The sequence below is a fragment of the Melanerpes formicivorus genome, unplaced genomic scaffold (assembly GCF_026170545.1).
Source record: "Melanerpes formicivorus ecotype bairdi unplaced genomic scaffold, bMelFor1.0.p_v2 SCAF_26, whole genome shotgun sequence".
NCBI classification, from domain to species: domain Eukaryota; kingdom Metazoa; phylum Chordata; class Aves; order Piciformes; family Picidae; genus Melanerpes; species Melanerpes formicivorus.
Window position 1 is genome coordinate 2,447,346 of NW_027142378.1, and position 18,818 is coordinate 2,466,163.

General features: G+C 48.2%; 1 protein-coding gene across 3 annotated transcripts in view; it reads left to right on the top strand.

Moving 5' to 3' along the window:
- FAM135A (family with sequence similarity 135 member A) overlaps positions 1-18,818 on the top strand; it is a 110,826-nt gene that overhangs the window by 21,354 nt on the left and 70,654 nt on the right. For all 3 annotated transcript variants that reach the window (XM_068153442.1, XM_068153443.1, XM_068153444.1), the window contains exon 3: positions 4,282-4,402. In XM_068153442.1, the coding sequence (XP_068009543.1) occupies positions 4,326-4,402 (77 nt within the window). In that variant the 5' untranslated portion in view covers positions 4,282-4,325. The remainder of the gene's footprint in view (positions 1-4,281; positions 4,403-18,818) is intronic.

An 18,818-nucleotide genomic window follows, 5' to 3' on the forward strand; every position in this document is an offset into this window, starting at 1 on the left:
GGCTGAGGGAGCTGGGGCTGCTCAGCCTGGAGAAGAGGAGACTCAAGGGTGACCTTATTGCTGTCCACAACTATCTGAAGGGGGGTTGTAGACAGGCAGAGGTTGGTCTCTTCTCCCAGGCAGCCAGCACCAGGACACAGTCTCAGGCTGCGCCAGGGGAGGTTGAGGCTGGGGGTCAAAAGGAAGTTTTACACAGAGAGAGTGATTGCCCCTTGGAATGGGCTGCCCAGGGATGTGGTGGAGTCACCATCACTGGAGGTGTTCAGGAGGAGACTTGACAGGGTGCTTGGTTGCATGGGTTAGTTGATTAGGTGGTGTTGGGTGATAGGTTGGACACGATGATCTTGAAGGTCTCTTCCAACCTGGTTTATTCTACTCTATTCTAAGTGGTGAGCTGGTGTAAGGGAAGGGTCAGGCTGTGAAGGAGGTTTTCCAGCTGAACACCTAGAATGTGAAAGAAAGTACATTTGTGGCCCTCAAGATGGGATCAAGTGGCTTTAGCTGACATTTTAACTGGGCAATGTTCAGTCTCAGTGCTTAAATACTTTGGAGTACTGAAGTGCTGTTTTGATTCTGCTAAGTAGTTCCTGGAATTGATGAAACCACCTTGCTCTAACCTTCTGCATGCTTCTCATTTGTTATCAGATCTTGATAGGTACTCCTGTGCTGTGTTAAGCTCTGTTGCTCACAGGTAGTTAAGTTCCTCCTGAAGGCTGCTTCTGCTTCTTCCAGGCACACAAAACAATAGCTTGGTTGCTGAATGCTAATTATATGCTTGAAAATACAGCAATGAACTCATTAGGTATTAAAATGAGCTGTGGCCATTTAATGTCATTGAAGCTAGTGAAGCTTAGCTGTAATTTCAGATGGAATCTGTACAAATAAATACTTCTAAAGAAGTTTAGCATTAGGTTTTTGTGTGGCTGGCATACAAAACATGGAGCCATTGTCCAAGTTCTGTTTTGCCCCTTGAAAATACTTACTCACTCTTACCCTTTCCAGCATGGATTTCAAAACACAGTGTTTGCCTTGGTGTTCATAGATTCATCAACTGATAGAATGGTTTAGGTTGGGAAGGACCTTGAAGATCATCTAGCTCCAAAGCCCCACCATAGGCAGGGACACCTCCCACCGGCCCAGGTTGTTCAAGGCCTCATCCAGCCTGGCCTTGAACACCTCCAGGGAGGTGGGCAACCTGTTCCAGTGTCTCACCACCTTCACTGTAAAGAATTTCTTCCTAATCTCCACTCTCAGTCTCCCCTTCTCAAGCTTCAATCCATTTCTTCTCGTCCTATCACTACAAGCCCTTGTAAAAACTCCCTTCTCTTGTTGATAGGAAAGATGTTGACAGACAAGTAAAGGCTGTGTTGATGTCAGCCCAGGGCTGGCTTTGTAGTTGCCACTGGAGCAAGGGGTGGGTGCCCCTTTTTCAAATGCTGTTGCTCTGTTTCCCAACTAAAACACATGCTGCTGTGTTGTGCAGGTGACCCTGCATTGGCAGGGGGATTGGACTCAGTGATCTGCAGAGGTCCCTTCCAACCCCTAGATTCTGTGATTCTGTGTTTGCTAGTCCTGCAGATACTGTTTTTAGCGGGCTGGCTGGGAATGTCAGCTTGACAGAGGAAGGAGGGAGCAGCCCCAGCTAGAGCCATGCTAGGCACAATAGAAATGCCCCAAGTTGACTGGACAGCCCTTTTTGGCAGCTCTGCTTTTCTTGTTAACTCATTCATAAAATGGACCTTTGAACTTGTCTAATTGGACAATTTCTAGATTGTTCTGAGCTTTCCTCCAAGGGGCCTGAGGGACCCTGAAGCACTTGGGAGTGACTACTTGGCCCAGCAGCTCCTGCAGGAACAGTTTTTCTTTCTCTCAGCAGTGGCAAACTGTTCAGGGCCAGAGTGCCATTCATTGTGCTGGGAAGTCAGAGGCATGTGAAGTCTTTCTCCTTTGAAAATAGTTTCACCAAATGCAAACTGGATGAGACTGCCCCAGGGCATCCTTTAAGATGTTTGACTTTTTCCTAAGTGTTTTAAAGTGAGCTTCTTTCTGAGGTATTGGACAAATCCATCAAACAGCCCCCAAGGGTCATGGTGGGTCTGGGATCTCTGGATCCCTGCTCTATGGCAGGTTAGGTTCCATGTGCTTGCATTTTGGCACCTGATGTGCATAGAATCGTAGACTGCATTGAGTTGTAAGGGACTTTGCAAGGCCATGTAGTCCAACCTCCCTGCAGTGAGCAGGAGCATCTTTAGCTAGATCATGAAGCTCAGAGTCCCAGCTTGATCTTCAGTGCTTCCAGGGATTGGGCCTTCACTACTTCCCTCATAGTGAAGAGCTGAAATACTACAGATGCTGTAGTTTGGATCTTGCAAACTACAGGACCCTTGATCTGAGTTCTTAATATTGTCCCTACAGCTTCAGCAGCAGAATTGCTCTTTCTCTGTCCCTTTTACTTCAGTAATGTACTGTTTCTGGTTTTGTCAAGTGCACAAACAGTCCTTGTGTTGACTGTTCAACCAAAGTCAGAATTAACTTCTTGTTTATAACTATAAAGTCTAAACCTGTGCTGTGGTGCTTGAAGCCTTCCAGCTTCTCTAGAGTGAGTGCAGAAAGGTAAATCTTATCTTGAGTCATTTGTCAAGATAATTCACTTGGTAGGCTGGAGGTAGCTCCTAAAGGTAACTTTGCATTCAGGTGACTGCTATCTGCTGTGGCAAGGACTTTTGGTGCCTGCCTTGGTGTTTGAGTCTCAGTTGTGCACTTGCAGCCCAGAAAGCCAATCACATCCTCGGCTTCATCAAGAGAAGCATAGCCAGCAGGTCGAGGGAAGTGATTCTCCCCCTCTACTCTGCTCTGCTGAGACCACACCTGGAGCACTGTGTGCAGTCCTGGAGCCTCTACTACAGGAAGGATCTGGAGGTGCTGGAAGGTGTCCAGAGAAGGGCCATGAGGTTGAGCAGAGGGCTGGAGCTGCTCTGCTATGAGGACAGACTTGAGGGAGTTGGGGCTGTTCAGTCTGGAAAAGAGAAGGCTCCAAGGAGAACTTCTTGTGGCCTTCCAGTATCTGAAGGGGGCTACAAGAAAGCTGGGGAGGGACTTTTGAGGGTGTCAGGGAGTGATAGGACTGGGGGGAACAGATGTTAGGAAGAAGTTCTTCACCATGGGGGTGGTGAGAGACTGGCACAGGTTGCCCAGGGAGGTGGTGGAAGCCTCATCCCTGGAGATTTTGAAGGCCAGGCTGGATGTGGCTGTGAGCAACCTGCTGTAGTGTGAGGTGTCCCTGGCCATGGCAGGGGGGCTGGAACTGGCTGATCCTTGGGGTCCTTTCCAACCCTAACAATTCTGTGATTCTATACTGCCTGCTGCTTCACAGACACCCAAATGCATGCTCACAACTCTAGAAACAAAAGAAACCCATAACCCATTCAGGTTTGAGCCAGGCTGCCTTTTCTGTGTTCACTGCTGCTTCATGGACTGATGTGCATGAAGGCTAGAGTGGTTTAGGGTTTGGGGTTTGCTTACTCCTCAAACCAGAACAGTGCTTGGAAGGAGTGGGAAGTTTGAAGGGAAGTGCTTGCAAAAAGTGTAGGCTATTTTATTAATGCTGTTGAAGGAAAACCAGCAAAATCCAGACAAGCCTGTGGGATTTTAATTAAAGTATCAGCAGGCAGTTGTAAATTAGCAAGAATGTGTCAGTCTGTGGCTGCAAGGAAGACAGTGAGAAGTAACACTTCACTAGTAACAGAGTGACTAAACAGGGGGCATGTTGCCCTCCTTAACCCCTGCCTTCCCTCTAGAATCTCTCCTTCTAAAGCCTTACATAATCTGGGCAGGCACTTTCTCTGCCCTGTTTGGCCACACTGTAATTCACCTGTCCCTGTCCTCATGGCAGAACTGAGGCACTGCTGCTGCACAATCATTCTGCTTCAGCAAGGGCTGGAAGCAGCCTGTGCTCAGTCTCTCCTTGTTGGCAGTATTTTTCCATCTCCAGCCAAGTACCCGAGCCGAGCTGCAGTTTGTAGGTATCAGTGAGTGCCAGGATTGTATTATGCTGATGGTGTGTTGTGGAACTCCTCTGATAACAATTTGATTCCTTCAAAACAAAGATAGAAGTTACTGTGGGCAGGATTTGGTACATCCTAGATTCTTGCTTACCCCAGGGGCTGCGTATTTAAGGAAGCTGTGCAAAGTTGTGTGTAGCATTGCTCTTTTAAAGGACTAGCCCAGGTGTTATCCCCAGCTTGTGTTCTAAACCCACTTTTGTTTTCTGTTTGTTTGCAGTAACTAAGGTGCTGACAAGTTTTGACTTCTTCATCCTCCTAAACATGAGTGAAGTTCAGGCTATGGTAGAATTCTCCGTGGAGCTCCACAAGTTCTTCAATGTGGATTTGTTTCAAAGAGGGTAGGTGGTGCCTCCTTTCAAACTTCACTCTGATGTTGCAAAGACTGTAATGGGTATTGTCATGTAGTGCTGCTTCATACTATATTGGCTATTTTTATGGTGACCTGGGAAAAATGTCTGTTCCTTCTTGGAAAGCTACTCAAATAAGTTGGCCTGAAACTTAAGTTCTTGTAAAATATTTTCTAATTGGGGAAGAAGGAAGCTCTGTGGATTTAGAGGGTAGATTGTATTCTTAACCTCTATATATCTTATCCTTTACCCTTTCATATCTTAATTTCTGTAACCTTTTTACTCTGTCCTCATCATAAGAAGGACACAGAGCTGTTGGAGCAAGGCCAGAGGAGGGCTACAAAGATCATCCCAGGGCTGGAGCACCTCTCCTCTGAGGACAGGCTGAGGGAGCTAGAGGTGTTCAGCCTGGAGAAGAGAAGGCTCCAGGTGGACCTTAGAGCTGCCTTCCAATACCTGAAGGGGTCTTCCAGGAAGGCTGCAGATGGACTTTGCAAAAGGGTGTCTAGACACAGGGAGAATGGTTTTAAGCTGAGGGAGAGTAGGTTTAGACTGGATCTTAGGAAGTTCTTCAGTATGTGGGTGGTGAGACTATGGAATAGGCTGCCCAGACAGGTTGTTTATGCCTCCTCCCTGGTGGTGTTCACAACCAGGTTAGATGAGGCCTTGTGCAGCTGAGTCTAGTTGAGAGGTGTCCCTGCCCATGGCAGGGAGTTTGGAGCAGATGATATCTGAGTTGCCTTCCAACCTAAGCCATTCCTGGGTTTTGTTTGGAACATGATAGGTGTTGCTCTTGAATGATTTAAAACTCTTGCTGCCTCAGTGAACTTACACCTTTATCAATTTGGCAGTGGAGAATTTCACCAGGTTCTGCCTTCATCTCACTCTTCTGGCCCTCCACAGTTGCAGACTACTCCATACTGCCTTATTAGACTCTCCTGACCAACTCTTACTCCACCAGGTCTCTGTAGAAGGCTTTTTCCTATTCCTTTCACTTGACATTACCTGCTTGTCCCCAGCTGACTTTCTGAGGTCCTCCTTTCCCATGGCTGCATAGGAAATAATGCTTTGCAGCTGATTTTTTGAGTTATTAAAGCTTGTTGGTCACCTGGCTCTGTGGGACATTGCCCTTCTGTCAGCCTTCTGACAGATTGCAGTGAAATGAGATTGTCAGCGCTGGAGTTCTTCTGTTTGTTTTGGGTGGGTGAGGCTGTGTCAGTGTTTACAGTCAGGGAACAATATAGATCAGGCTTGATTTATGATAGCTCCTTTTTCCAAAACATTGCAGAAGAACTTTGAAACATAAGTTTTTTTTGCTTGTAAGCTTCCCTTAATTCAAGGCAGAGGGCAGGGGCAGGGGGGAAGAAGGTTATTTTTTGTAGGGTTGGGGTTTAGGTCTTCTTGTTCTTATGCGTTTGGGTTTTTTTTTGAGAGAGTGAGCTGATGAAGGTAAAGTAACAGGAACATTTCATTGCTTTGGGATGCAGATAGTTCTGCCAGCTTTCATTAACCCTCTGAGGGGGATATTTTAGAGAGGAGTGATACAAAGAAAAGGCAGCATTGAGAAGGAGCTCAGGAGAAACAGGTATAAAATACTCTTAGAGCAGCAGGTCCAGAGTGGACAACAAAGGTGATGAGAGGGTGGGAGCACCACTCCTGTGAAGACAGGATGAAAGATTTAGGGCTGTTCAGCCTGGAGAAGAGAAGGCTTCAGGGAGACCTTAGAGCAGCATTTTGATACCTAAAGGGGAGCTACAGGAAGGCTGGGGATGAGAGGCAGTGGTTTGAAACTGGAGCAGGGCACATGTAGGCTGGACATCAGGAGGAAGTTCTGCACAATGAGGTTGCTAAAATACTGGAACAGGTTGCCCAGGGGTGTGGGTGAGGCCCCATCCCTGGAGACATTCAAGGTCAGCCTTGATGTGGTTCTGTGCAGCCTGATCTGCTTGGAGGTGTCCCTGCAGAATGCAGTGGGGCTGGACAAGATGACCTTTGAGGGTTCCTTCCAACCCAGTGCAATGTGTGAATCTGTAACTAGCTAGCCTCTGCCATTGCCATGTTGCTGTTAGTTTTCAGCTCTTCTTTTATTAAAGCTAGCTTTGCTCTAAATTTGACCTGAAGCTGGTAGTGCCAGAAGTGATCACCCATTTTATTTGCCACCATTTCTTATCAAAGTGTGTGCAACAAACTGCTTTAAGCCTCCTTTTTTAGGGAAAATTGTATTTTTACTCTTCATTAGAAGAAGAGCACTAAGAAAGGTTTAAGAGCTCTGGGAGAGCACTGCATCTATTCAAATGACTACAGCAAAAAAGCCCAGTCTGTGCTTTCCCCCCCCCTAAAACTGTAGCCCTTTTTTAATCTCAGAAATAGAATCAATCATAGAATCAATAAGGTTGGAAAAGACCTCAAAGATCATCAAATCCAAGTAGGTGGGAGAGTGTGGAACATGGGCAGCATGTTGAGTCTAATAGGGAAGGGCCTGGAGAGAAGTCAGTATTTTTGTTGTCTTAACCTTACAGTTCAAGTAATTCCTCAGAAAGGCAGCTGAGAAGCAAAGTGCAGCAGTGGAATTACCAGGGCTGTACTTGCCTTGTTTCTTTTTAGCTTACTCATTCAAAAGCAGTAAATTCAGAGGGCAAGTTCAGAGAGGTGGGATGCTGACACCATGAGAAAAGTGAGGTGAGCAGAGACTTTCCTTTCAAGCTGAACCTTTAACTCTGGACAGGGGCCAGGAAGGAGAGGGAGCTTCCAGAGTAATTTGGAAGACTTGAGTAATGTGACTTAACTGGGTTGGACTTGATGATCTTTGAGGTCCCTTCCAACCAGGGTGATACTGTGATGCTGTAGTATTTCTGTCAGTTTGGGTAAGTTCTGGATGATGGATTGAACCTGCAGAAAAGAAAAACCTTTAGCTTCGTTGTCAGCTTCCCATTTTTGAGCTACCACGGTGCTTAGCATGGTTTGGCTCACCAGAAGCCAGGTGCAGAATTGACTGTGTCCTGCTTTTGTCTGGCATTTTGTGCATTCAAGCCTAGCCAGTTCAGCATGCCAGCCCCGTGGGGCTGGAAGCGTAACGACCTTCTGAACTGTGGAAAAGAAAATGTTGGCTGTTGCAGGTAATCACGTCCAAGTGAAGAGGCTCCTGATTGAAGGGAGTGGGGAGGCTCCCCTGCCTGAAAGGGGTGAGGAGGGGCCCCTGCTCGGAGGGGGTGGGGAGGCGCCCCTGCTCGAAGCTTGTTAGATTTTTATCTCAACTGGTTGGCTGGGGAGTGACTCCAGATTCTCACTCATTTGATTATCATAGTATCATTCAGGGTTGGAAGGGACCACAAGGATCATCTAGTTCCAACCCCCCTGCCATGGGCAGGGACACCCCACACTAGATCAGGCTGGCCAGAGCCTCATCCAGCCTGGTCTTAAACACCCCCAGGGATGGGGCCTTGACCACCTCCCTGGACAACCCATTCCAGGGCTTCACCACTCTCATGGGGAAGAACTTCCTCCTCACCTCCAGCCTGAATCTCCCTCTCCCCACCTCCAGCTTCATTCCATTCCCCCTAGTCCCATCACTACCTGAGATCCTGAGAAGTCCTTCCCCAGCCTTCCTGTAGGCCCCCTTCAGATACTGGAAGGTCACAATGAGGTCACCTGGGAGCCTTCTCTTCTCCAGACTGAACAGCCCCAACTCCTTCAGTCTGTCCTCATAGGAGAGGTGCTCCAGCCCTCTGATCATCCTTGTGGCCCTTCTCTGGACACCTTCCAGCACCTCCACATCCCTCCTGTAATAGGGGCTCCAGAACTGGAGGCAGTACTCCAGGTGGGGTCTCACCAGAGCTGAGTAGAGGGGGAGGATCACCTCCCTCGACTTGCTGGCCACACTTCTCCTGATGCAGCCCAGGATCTGATTGGCTTTGTGGGCTGCAAGTGCATATTGAGAGCTCCTGTTGAGCTTCTCATCCACCAGCACCCCCAAGTCTCTCTCCTCAGGGCTGCTTTCCAGCCAGTCCCTGCCCAGCCTGGATTTGTGCCTGGGATTGCCTCGACCCAGATGCAGGACCCTGCACTTGCTCTTATTGAACTTCATGAGGTTGGCTTGTGCCCACCTCTCCAGGCTGTCAAGGTCCCTCTGGATGGCCTCCCTTCCCTCCAGCTGTCTGCTGCACCACACAGCTTGGTGTCATCAGCAAACTTGCTGAGGGGGCACTCAATGCCACTGTCCATGCCACCCACAAAGACGTTGAACAAGACAGGTCCCAGGACTGATCCCTGAGGGACTCCGCTTGTCCCTGGCCTCCACTGGGACATGGAGCCATTGACAGCCACTCTTTGGGTGCAGCTATCATTTTTATTGGAGCCATCACAATTTCCAGGCTAAATTTCCTTCTGATGAGTTGCTAGTTTTGGGTTTTGGTTTGGTTTTATTCCTAACAGCTTTGTCCTGTGCTTTGAATGACTTTCTCAGTCCCAGCATTCACCCTGATGTATTTTTAGGCGTCAGTCCTCTCTCTCTTCTATGAGACAAGAACTGCATCAGTTTGGTAATTTGAATTTGTGGCACATTCCCTCCCCCTCCCTCTCCCAATACCCAATCAAAACCATCCTCTTCTCTTCCTGGGTTTGGAACTGATGGAAGGAATCTGCCAGCTCTTGCATGCGACTGCAGCATGTTTTCTTGGATCTGTATCTGTAGTGGCAGCATTGCCAGAAGCACTTAGGACTGTGTTTAGACTAACAATTAATTTGTACTTCAGGAATGAGTCACTAGGAGATGTGTGGATGTCCCTGTATCTTTGTGGTTCCAGGGTTACTTCAGACTAGATTTAATCATGTCCTCTGGAGCAGATGTTTGCCTTCGTGCCTGGGTTTTGAAGTTGTTCGAAACCTTTTCGTGTCCCCAGGGGCTGGAGTGCATTTTGTGACTTGTAGATGGGAGCCTGTGGTTTAGCTTTCTCCAGGAGACATCTAGGAAAGCTTTCAGTCAACTGAACCAGCATGCAGCAGACTGGGATCATTGGGGAAAGTGGCTCAAAGTCACTTCACTGAGCAGGGTGTGTGGGCACCATCAAGGTGCTTCAGTCTTACTGAAGGCATTATGGTGGCTACCTGGAAGAGGTGCTCTCTGCACCTACCAAAGTGCCACAGGCTGTAAGGAATACCACAGCCTTTTACAGGCAACAGGGGGCAACACTATGGGCATGTGAGGTGTGAGCAGGTTTTTGACCTGCTTAGCTGGTTGGCACAGCTCCAGGGTGAAGTGATGGAGCTCAGGGAAGAGGTGAGTAGGTTAAGAAGCATAAGAGATTCACTATTCAGTCTGAAAAGGAGAAGGCTCCCAGGAGACCTTATTGTGGCCTTCCAGTGTCTGAAAGGGGCTACAAGAAACCTGGGGAAAGACTTTTTAGGGTGTCAGGGAGTGATAGGACTGGGGGGAATGGAACAAAACTAGAAATGGGTAGATTGAGATTGGATGTGAGGAAGAAGTTCTTCCCCTTTAGGGTGGTGAGAGACTGGCACAGGTTGCCCAGGGAGGTGGTGGAAGCCTCATCCCTGGAGGTTTTTGCAGCCAGGCTGGATGTGGCTGTGAGCAACCTGCTGTAGTGTGAGGTGTCCCTGCCCATGGCAGGGGGGTTGGAACTGGCTGATCCTTGAGGTCCCTTCCAACCCTGACAATTCTACGATCCTATGATCTAAACCAGCCTGTAGTGCAGACTCATCCAATCTGTCTCATAGTACTTTAGGTCAGATCTACCTGAAGGGTAACTCATGTTACAACCACATTATTCTCCTAACTGATTCTTTAAAGCAGACTTTATTTTCTTGTAGGTAACTGTAACTGTCCTAAGTGGAGGAGAAAGGCAGAAAGCAAACATCTCATTCTAATACATGAGGCTCATCCCTCTGTGGCTCCTTGCTTCTCATGTAGTTAAGGAAAGGTTGTTCCTGTGTCTGTGGTGATTTTGGTTGTTAGCTTCTTCTGAAAGTTGCAGAAATAGGTAATATAGTTAAATAGTAGATCAGTAGCATCCTTGTCCAGCTATTTCATTGTATTTCCTTGTTATAGAAGAGAAGCAAGCTTGCTGGAAAGCCTGGTAGCTCTGTTGGGTTATTTTAATCTGTTGTTACATTCAACTAAGGCTTCAGCTGTTTTTCCTCTTTGAACAGCTGGAATGTGATGATAGGAATTTTTGCCCAAGCAGTGACTGGTCACAGAAGCACAGAATGGTGTAGGGGTTGGAAGGGACCTCTGAAGATCATCTAGTCCAACCCCCTCGTAGAGCAGGATCATCCAGAGTACACCCAGGAAGACACCCAGATGGATTTTGAATGCCACCAGAGAAGCAGACTCCAGAAGCTCTCTGTGCAGCCTGTTCCTGTGCTCTGCCACCATCAAAGGGAAGAGCAGCAGTCTCATACACTTGAGAACTATTAGAGGTACAGGGCTGCTGTCATGAGTTACTGACCAGAGCCTGGGATTTCTGGGCATGTATAGAGTTCATAGATTCATAGAATGGTTTGGTTTGGAAGGGTCCTTCCTTGAAGATCATCTAGTTCCAACCCCCTGCCATGGGCAGGGACACCTTCCTTCAGACCAGGTTACTCAAGGCCTCATCCAGTGTGGGCAGAGCAACTTGTTCCAGTGTCTCACCACCCTCTCTGTGGTGTGTGATCAGCTTGATTGCTCAATCTGGTTGTGAGCAGGCATCCACAGCTGCCCTGGGCAGCCTGTTCCAGTGTCTCACCACCCTCACTCTGAAGAATTTCTTCCTAATCTCCAGTCTAAATCTCCCCTCCTCAAGCTTCAATCCATTCCCTGTATGATCTGTTTAATGGTACTTCCTCTGCTGGGGATGGGCAAAAGTGGTGCTGGTGCTTTGCTTTGGGTTTGGGGTTGGGGTTTGGTGCCGGTGCTTGGCTTTGGGGGTTGGTGCTGGTGCTTGGCTTTTTGGTGCTGGTTTTGTTGTTTTGTTTTGGCTTTTTTTATCTTTGACCAAAAGCTGTTTCCTGAACTCATTTTTTGCTGCACTGGCAAATCCTGTGTCTGTGCCCCTGTGCTTCCCTATTTCTGTTCCCATTCAACTGCTGTCTCTTACTCCTGTACTACTTTAGCAGAAGGGCTCCTCTCTGTTTGCGCAACAGACAGCTAGTTAATTTATCAGGTTTATTAGTGAAAGGCCTGTTCTGCCTACTTAAAATAATCACTAATGAGAATAACCTTTTAGTACTTTGTCAACAAGCTTGTTCCAGGGAGCTGAAATGAAAATGGGGTTTGGAAGTAGAGCAGATGACAGCGTTCTCTTCAAACACATTCATGTGCACTGAGGGCACTGCATGCTTGGTGGGGTGTTTATCTTCTAGTGGTGCTAATATCAGCTCTACATGGACAATGAGAATAAGTGATTTTCTTAGAATCAGCCAGGTTGGAAAAGACCTCAGAGATCACCAAGTCCAACCTAACACCTCCAGGGATGGTGTCTCCACCACCTCCCTGGGCAGCACATTCCAATGGCCAATTACTCTTTCTGGGAAGAATTTTCTCCTCACCTTGAGCCTAAACTTCCCCTGGCACAGCTTGAGACTGTGTCCTCTTGTTCTGGTTGCCTGGGAGAAGAGACCAACCCCCATCTGGCTACAACCTCCTTTCAGGTAGCTGTAGAGAGCAATAAGGCCTCCCCTGCCTACCTTTTGCAGGCTGGGAGACAGCAGAGGCAATTTTAGCAGTGTCTGCAGAGACGTTTGGGATGTTTCCCTAGATAGAACATTTGCTCCTCTATCTCCTGCAATTGGCTGCTGGTGATTGTGAATGTTATTTACAGTCACAGCATTGTTTTGATTGGAAAAACCTTAAAGATCATCAAGTCCAACCTTTCTCCAAGTCTGATGCTAAACCATATCCCTCAGCACCGCATCTCTGCCCCTCTGAGGCACCCCCAGGGATGGGGATTATTCAATCACCTCCCAAGGGAGCCTCTTCCAGCCTTTGAGAACCCTTTCAGTGTAGAAGTTTCTTCTAATATCCAACCTAAACCTCCCTTGGTGCAACTTGAGGTCATTTCCTCTCGTCCTATCCCTTGTTAACAGGGAGAAGAGTCCAGCCCCTGCCTCTCTGCAATGCTGCTCTTCAAAGAGGTTGTTAGAATCATACAATTACAGAACGGTCTGGGTGGGAAGGGACCTCTGAAGGTTGTGTATTCTAACCCCCTCTGCAATCACCAGGGGCATCCTCCACTAGATTAGGTTGCCCAGAGCCTTTTTGAGCCTCAGCTTGAATATCTGCAGAGATGGGGCCCCAATCACCTCCCCAGGCAACCTTCTCCAGTGTTCCACCACCCTCATGGCTAAGAGCTCTAAGAGCAAGTTGCCTCTCACTTGTTTTTCTGCAGTGGGCTGTGGGTGCTGACTCTCCACCTTGATGTACATGTTTTCTGTATGTCAGCATCCTGAACTGAGCTGGGAATGCATTGAGTGCTCCTGAATTCAAACAAGTGGTTACTCAGTGCCACAGCCCTTGGTGTAGTGCTCAGCTGAAGCTGCAGTGTCCCAGCACTGCCAGATGATGAATGCTGATGTCTAACCTGGGACAGTTATGCCTTTCCTCTGGGTGGTGAGAGAAGTTTCCTGGTCACCCTCAGCTGTGAGCAGATAAAGCTTTTGTTTCCCTGCAGCTGTGTATTGTTTTGTCACCTGTGAGATGGCAAGCCTGGTGAGCTAAAGAAACTTAGCTTCATTTTAGCACAGCTCACACAGTGCTGCAATTTCTGCTTTGGGAGCAGCCTTAGTCTGTTTTCCCCTGTCTCCATACACCATTATAATCCCAGTGTTAACTTCTTGCCTTGTCACTAATCCTTTGTTATGTTATCAGTAATATGCATGCACACACAGCCTGCCAAAGCTGCATTGAGATGGTTTTAGATGGTTGTTAAAAGCTTTGTCTCTTTTTTTGGTAGCAGTTTCTCTGTGAAGTAGAATATCTGCTCTTCTACCATGGGTGTTAGGAACAGAGCTTGGCAGTGGTTGTTTCAGCTAAGTGGAAATTTGTTGTTGACCTAAAGTAAACTAAAGTATGAACAGGAGCTGTAGGTTTCTATTTTTGCTCAGTGTGTCAGGTTCTTGGTCTGTTTGATTTTGGTTTAGATTAAAAAATCCTTGCAAAATAATATCATGGCTTTACATCAGTAATGGGAGACAATGACACTACTAAAGCATTTTTGCTTTATAAATCATGGCATCACAGAACGGGTTTAGTTGGTAGAGATCTCTAAGATGAAGTCTAACATCAAACTAAGCCTACCAGGCTCACTAAACCCTGTCCTCAAGTGCCATGTCCACACATTTTTGAACACCTTTGGGGATGGTGACTCCACCACCTCCCTGGGCAGTCTCTTCCAATCCCTGTCTGCTCTTGCAGGAAAGAGATTTTTCCTAATCTCCAACCTAAACTTCCCCGTATGCCATTTCCTCTCATCCTATTGCCTGATACTAGGGAGAAGAGACTGACCCCCACCTCACTCCAGCCTCCTTTCAGATAGAGCAATGAGATCTCTCCTCAGCCTCTTCTTCTCTGTACTAAACACCCAACCTGTTACCTAATACCTAACACCTCCTAACAACTAAGCCATGGATCTAAGTGCCACATCCAATCCTTTTTTCACCACCTCCCTGGGCAGCACATTCCAATGGCAAATTACTCTTTGTGGGAAGCACTTTCTCCTCACCTCCAGCCTAAACTTCCCCTGGTGCAGCTTGAGACTGTGTCCTCTTGTTCTGGTGCTGCTTGCCTGGGAGAAGTGACCAACCCCCACCTGGCTCCAGCTTCCTCTCAGGGAGCTGTAGAGAGCAATGAGGTCTCCCCTCAGCCTTCTCTTCTCCACACTAAACACCCCCAGCTCCCTCAGCTGCTCCTCACCAGCCCTGTTCTCCAGGCCCTTCTTTGGACCCACTCTAGCCCCTCAATGCCCTTCTTGTAGTGAGGGGCCCAAAACTGAACCCAATATTCAAGGTGTGGCCTGACCAGTGCTGAGTACAGGAGCTTGATCACTTCTCTGCTCCTGCTGACCACACTATTGCTGGTCCAGGCTAGGATGCTGTTGGCCTTCTTGGCCACCTAAGCACATCCCTCCAGACAGTTGTCAAGCAACACTGGACATGAGGAGGAAGTTCTTCACCATGAGAGTGGTGAAGCCCTGGAATGGGTTGTCCAGGGAGGTGGAGCACCTCTCCTATGAGGACAGACTGAAGGAGTTGGGGCTGTTCAGTCTGCAGAAGAGAAGGCTCCCAGGTGACCTAATTGTGGCCTTCCAGTATCTGAAGGGGGCCTACAGGAAGGCTGGGGAAGGACTTCTCAGGATCTCAGGTAGTGATAGGACTAGGGGGAATGGAATGAAGCTGGAGGTGGGGAGATTGAGGCTGGAGGTGAGGAGGAAGTTCTTCCCCATGAGATTGGTGAATCCCTGGAATGGGTTGTCCAGGGAGGTGGTTGGGGCCCTGTCCCTGGAGGTGTTTAAGCCCAGGCTGGATGAGGCTCTGGCCAGCCTGATCTAGTGTGGGGTGTCCCTGCCCATGGCAGGGGGATTGGAACTAGATGATCCTTGTGGTCCCTTCCAACCTTGACTATGATACTACTGTGAACACCCCCAGGTCCTTTTCCACCAGGCAACTTTCCAGACACTGGTTAACAGATGAAAGAATACTAAATAACTTCCGCTGAAGAGACTTTATCAGCTTCTGACAGAAAAGATGTTGTTGGAGGCGTATCACGTCAGAAATTAGGTCACTGGTAAGACTGCAGAAGCACTAAGTTGCTTGTGAACCTGAGTCCCATTGGAAGTCCAAGAAGTTTGAGCTTCAGGAAGTTTGGCTTTCCTGTTGTTTGGGTTTGTTTTTGACTGTTTCCTAGATGTATGCTTTTCCTGTGTGCAGACAGCTCCTGGTGTATGGGAGCAGCACTGACACTTTCTGCTCCATGTGTGCAGCGCAGTCAGCTCATGTAGCAGGAAAGAAAATACTGAATCAGAGTGGGAATTTTAATGAAGCTTCCTATGATTACACCATCATCTCATGAGAAATACTGCATGAGATGGAAAGGTGTAATTTCTTTTTGTTTCCTGCATGCAGGGAATTGTCTACATTTGGTTTATCTTTTACTAAGATGAAGCTGGGACCCCCAACATGAGAGCCACGGCCCTGCTGGAGCAGGTTCAGAGGAGGGCCACAGAGATGATCACAGGGCTGGAGCACCTCTCCTATGGGGACAGGCTGAGAGAGTTGGGGCTGTTCAGCCTGGGAAGAGAAGGCTCCAGGGAGACCTTATAACTACATTGCAATATCTGAAGTGGACCTACAGGAAGGCTGGGGACAGGGACTGTTTAGAAGGGCCTGTGGGGATAGGACAAGTGGCAATGGTTTGACACTGGAGCAGGGCAGATGTAGGTTGGGTGTGAGGAGGAAGCTCATCAGTGAAAGTGGTGGGATGCTGGAACAGGCTGCCCAGGGATGTGGTAGAAGCCCTGTCCCTGGAAACATTGAAGATCAGACTCGATGGGGCCCTGAGCAGCCTGATCTAGTTGGAGATGTCCCTGCTGACTGCAGGGGGGTTGGACAAGATGATCTTTGAAGGTCCCTTCCAACCCACTGCAATCTGTGAATGAAAACTGGAAGTGAGCACTTTCAGGAGGAACACTTTTTCTTCCTCTTGGCTATGACAGGAATGAAAAGGGATTTTTTTCCTCAAGTGAAAAAGGAACCTCTGCTGATGTGTTTTGTTGTTAGCATATGATCAAAGGAACTTTGAGGCTCAGCCCTGTGGTTTTCATTTTGAGTCAGGGACTTGAGTCATACTTTTACTTTCAAACTACACTTCTGGATGCCATAGCTTGCTGGAAATAAAGTGCTGTGAATTGCCTCCTGACACATAGCTTAGCATTGTGCTGTGATCTTTGCTTAGTGTAACACAGTCTGTACAAAGGGAGAGGCAGGCTGTCAGATGTGTCTCACAGTTGCAGGATGAGCTCTGTTCCCCACCTCTTGGTTTTACAAAAACACAAACAGCAGTGACAGGGGTTGGAGGGTGGGCTGTAAACTCAAGGGAAGAGAGTCATAGAAACATAGAATCCTAGAGTGGTCCAGGCCAGAAGGGACCTCCAAAAGTCATCCAGTCTGACCTCCTTGCAGTCAGCAGGGACATCCCCACCTAGATCAGGCTGCCCAGGGCCTTGTTGAGTCACACCTTGAATATCTCCAGAGAAGGAGCCTCAGCCACCTCCCTGGGCATCCTCTTGCAGTGTTCCACCACCTTCACAGTGAAGACCTTCTTCCTCATATCCAGTCTAAGTCTGCCCTTCTCTAGTTTGAAGAGTCTGTAGAGGAGAAGTAGTGCCTAGACTTTGCTCCACTTCTAAAACCCAAAAATACCCCCCCAGTTTCTGATCCCACAGTGGATGCACTCTCGCAGCTCCTGCTTGCTCTGAGGCCAGGGAGATTCCCACTGGAGTGCAGAAGAAAATTTGCCACCATGAGAGCAGTCAGACACGGGAATCATCTCTCAAGGGAAGCAGTGGATTCCCCTACACTGGGTATTTTGAAGACCCAGCTTGACAGGGTGCTGGGCCAGCTCATTTCAACTAGACTGTCACCTGCAAAGGTTGGACCAGATGATCCGTGGGGTCCCTTGCAAACTGGCATTCTGTGAGAAATGTCTGTGGGAGCTCCAGCCTCCATGTTAGGAAGAAGTCCCTTGAGCAGGAGAGGCCAGTGATGTCAGTGTGATCTGCTGAGTGAGAGCAGCCCAGGGATTAGTACGTTTTGAAACCAAACCTCTGCTTGAACTTCTGCATTCATCTCGGCTGGCATCCCTGCCCGCAGGACACGGAGTTCTGACAGACTCTGTCACGTCTGTCAGCTGTAATTTCCCTAAGCTCCCCTGTGGAGGTGCAGAGCTGGCCTGGCAGTGCCAGTTTGCAGAGTTTCTGCCTGCTTTGTGCTGCCGCAGAGACGCTGCCCTCAGGGCTGTGCTGCCTTTGCTGCTGGAGGTTGTGCTGCTGGTTGGGTCCAGGCAGCAGAACCGCTCTGTGTGAAACTGGGGAAGGTGCAGCAGAGGGGTGAGAGTGAGTGCCTGGGAGGACAGAGCAGCAGAAGAGGGGAACACAGAGCTCCTTAAACATGATTTTGTGCAAAAATGTCTGTTGTAACAGTGCAGTCTCGTTTGCAAGACATAATTCCAGGTGTTTCTTTGTTATGAGGAGAGGTGGGATTTCATAGAGTCATTAAGGTCATCAAGTCCAAGGTTCTACCCCAGCTCCCTCACCACTAGAGGTGTTGGAATTTCCTAGCTGCCGTCTTGCATAAGTGACAAAGGGAGAAATGCACAAAACAGAAGGACCTGTTCCTGATCGTTACTGAGTGAAAGGACCCTAATCACCCCGAGAGTGCCAACTCTTTCTGTAGGTCAGCACTGAAAGGAGGGAGGTGGTGATAGGCAATTTGCAGACATGCACAGCAGCAGAGACCTCCAGCTTCCAGCTCCTCATGGAGAGCTTGGATTCTTCAGTGGGTTTTACAGGGAAGCAGTGGTGGGAGGCCAGGTTCATAAGGGAAGCACAAGGATTCCATGCCTGTGCAAAGACTGAGGCTCCTCAGTGTGCATGCAGAGTGCACTATACTTTCACCTTATGGATTCATAGAATGGTTTGGCTTGAAGATCATCCAGTTCCAACCCCCCTGCCATGGGCAGGGACACCTTCCACTAGACCAGGTTGCTCAAGGCCTCATCTGACGTGGGCTGGAACACATCCAGGGCAACCTGTTCCAGTGTCTCACCATCCTCACTGTGGTGTGTGATCAGTTTGATCAGCTCTGCATTTCAGTCACATTCACTATGGTTAGAGCTTCTTTTAGGGACTTTTCCTCTTTTTCCCATCAGAGTGGTCTGCCCTTCTCAATCTTCATTTCTTCAGCTTTTTGCTTGTCTTCCCTACAGCAATTTCTTTCATACCATTCCCGGATGCCTTTCTCCAGGCAACTTCTCTCAAATTCTTTTGGCTGCCATCTGAGGTTTGCTGCAGTGCTCATTACAGTTTTCTCCAAACAAAAGCCTTTGACAAAAGTTAGGCTGTAGAGAAGTAAGATTTGTTTCTTTGCTCCTTTAATTCTTTTAGCCTTGCTGGACAGGTTCAGTGGGCACTGCGTGTCCTTGGGGTACCCGGCTTGTGGAACCTGGCAGGAGACAAAGGAGCTTGGCTCTGTAGTCCATGCCCATGGGGTTTGTTTAGTTAAACTGGCATCAAAAGTCTAATTCTTAGGAGTTTGGATTTTTAACTTTGTTCTTTTAAGGGTCCTTTGTGCCAGGTACTAGAGGAAGGAAATGTTAGGAGACCAAAGAGGGTTTTGCTGTAGGAGTTGGTTCTACTGTGGC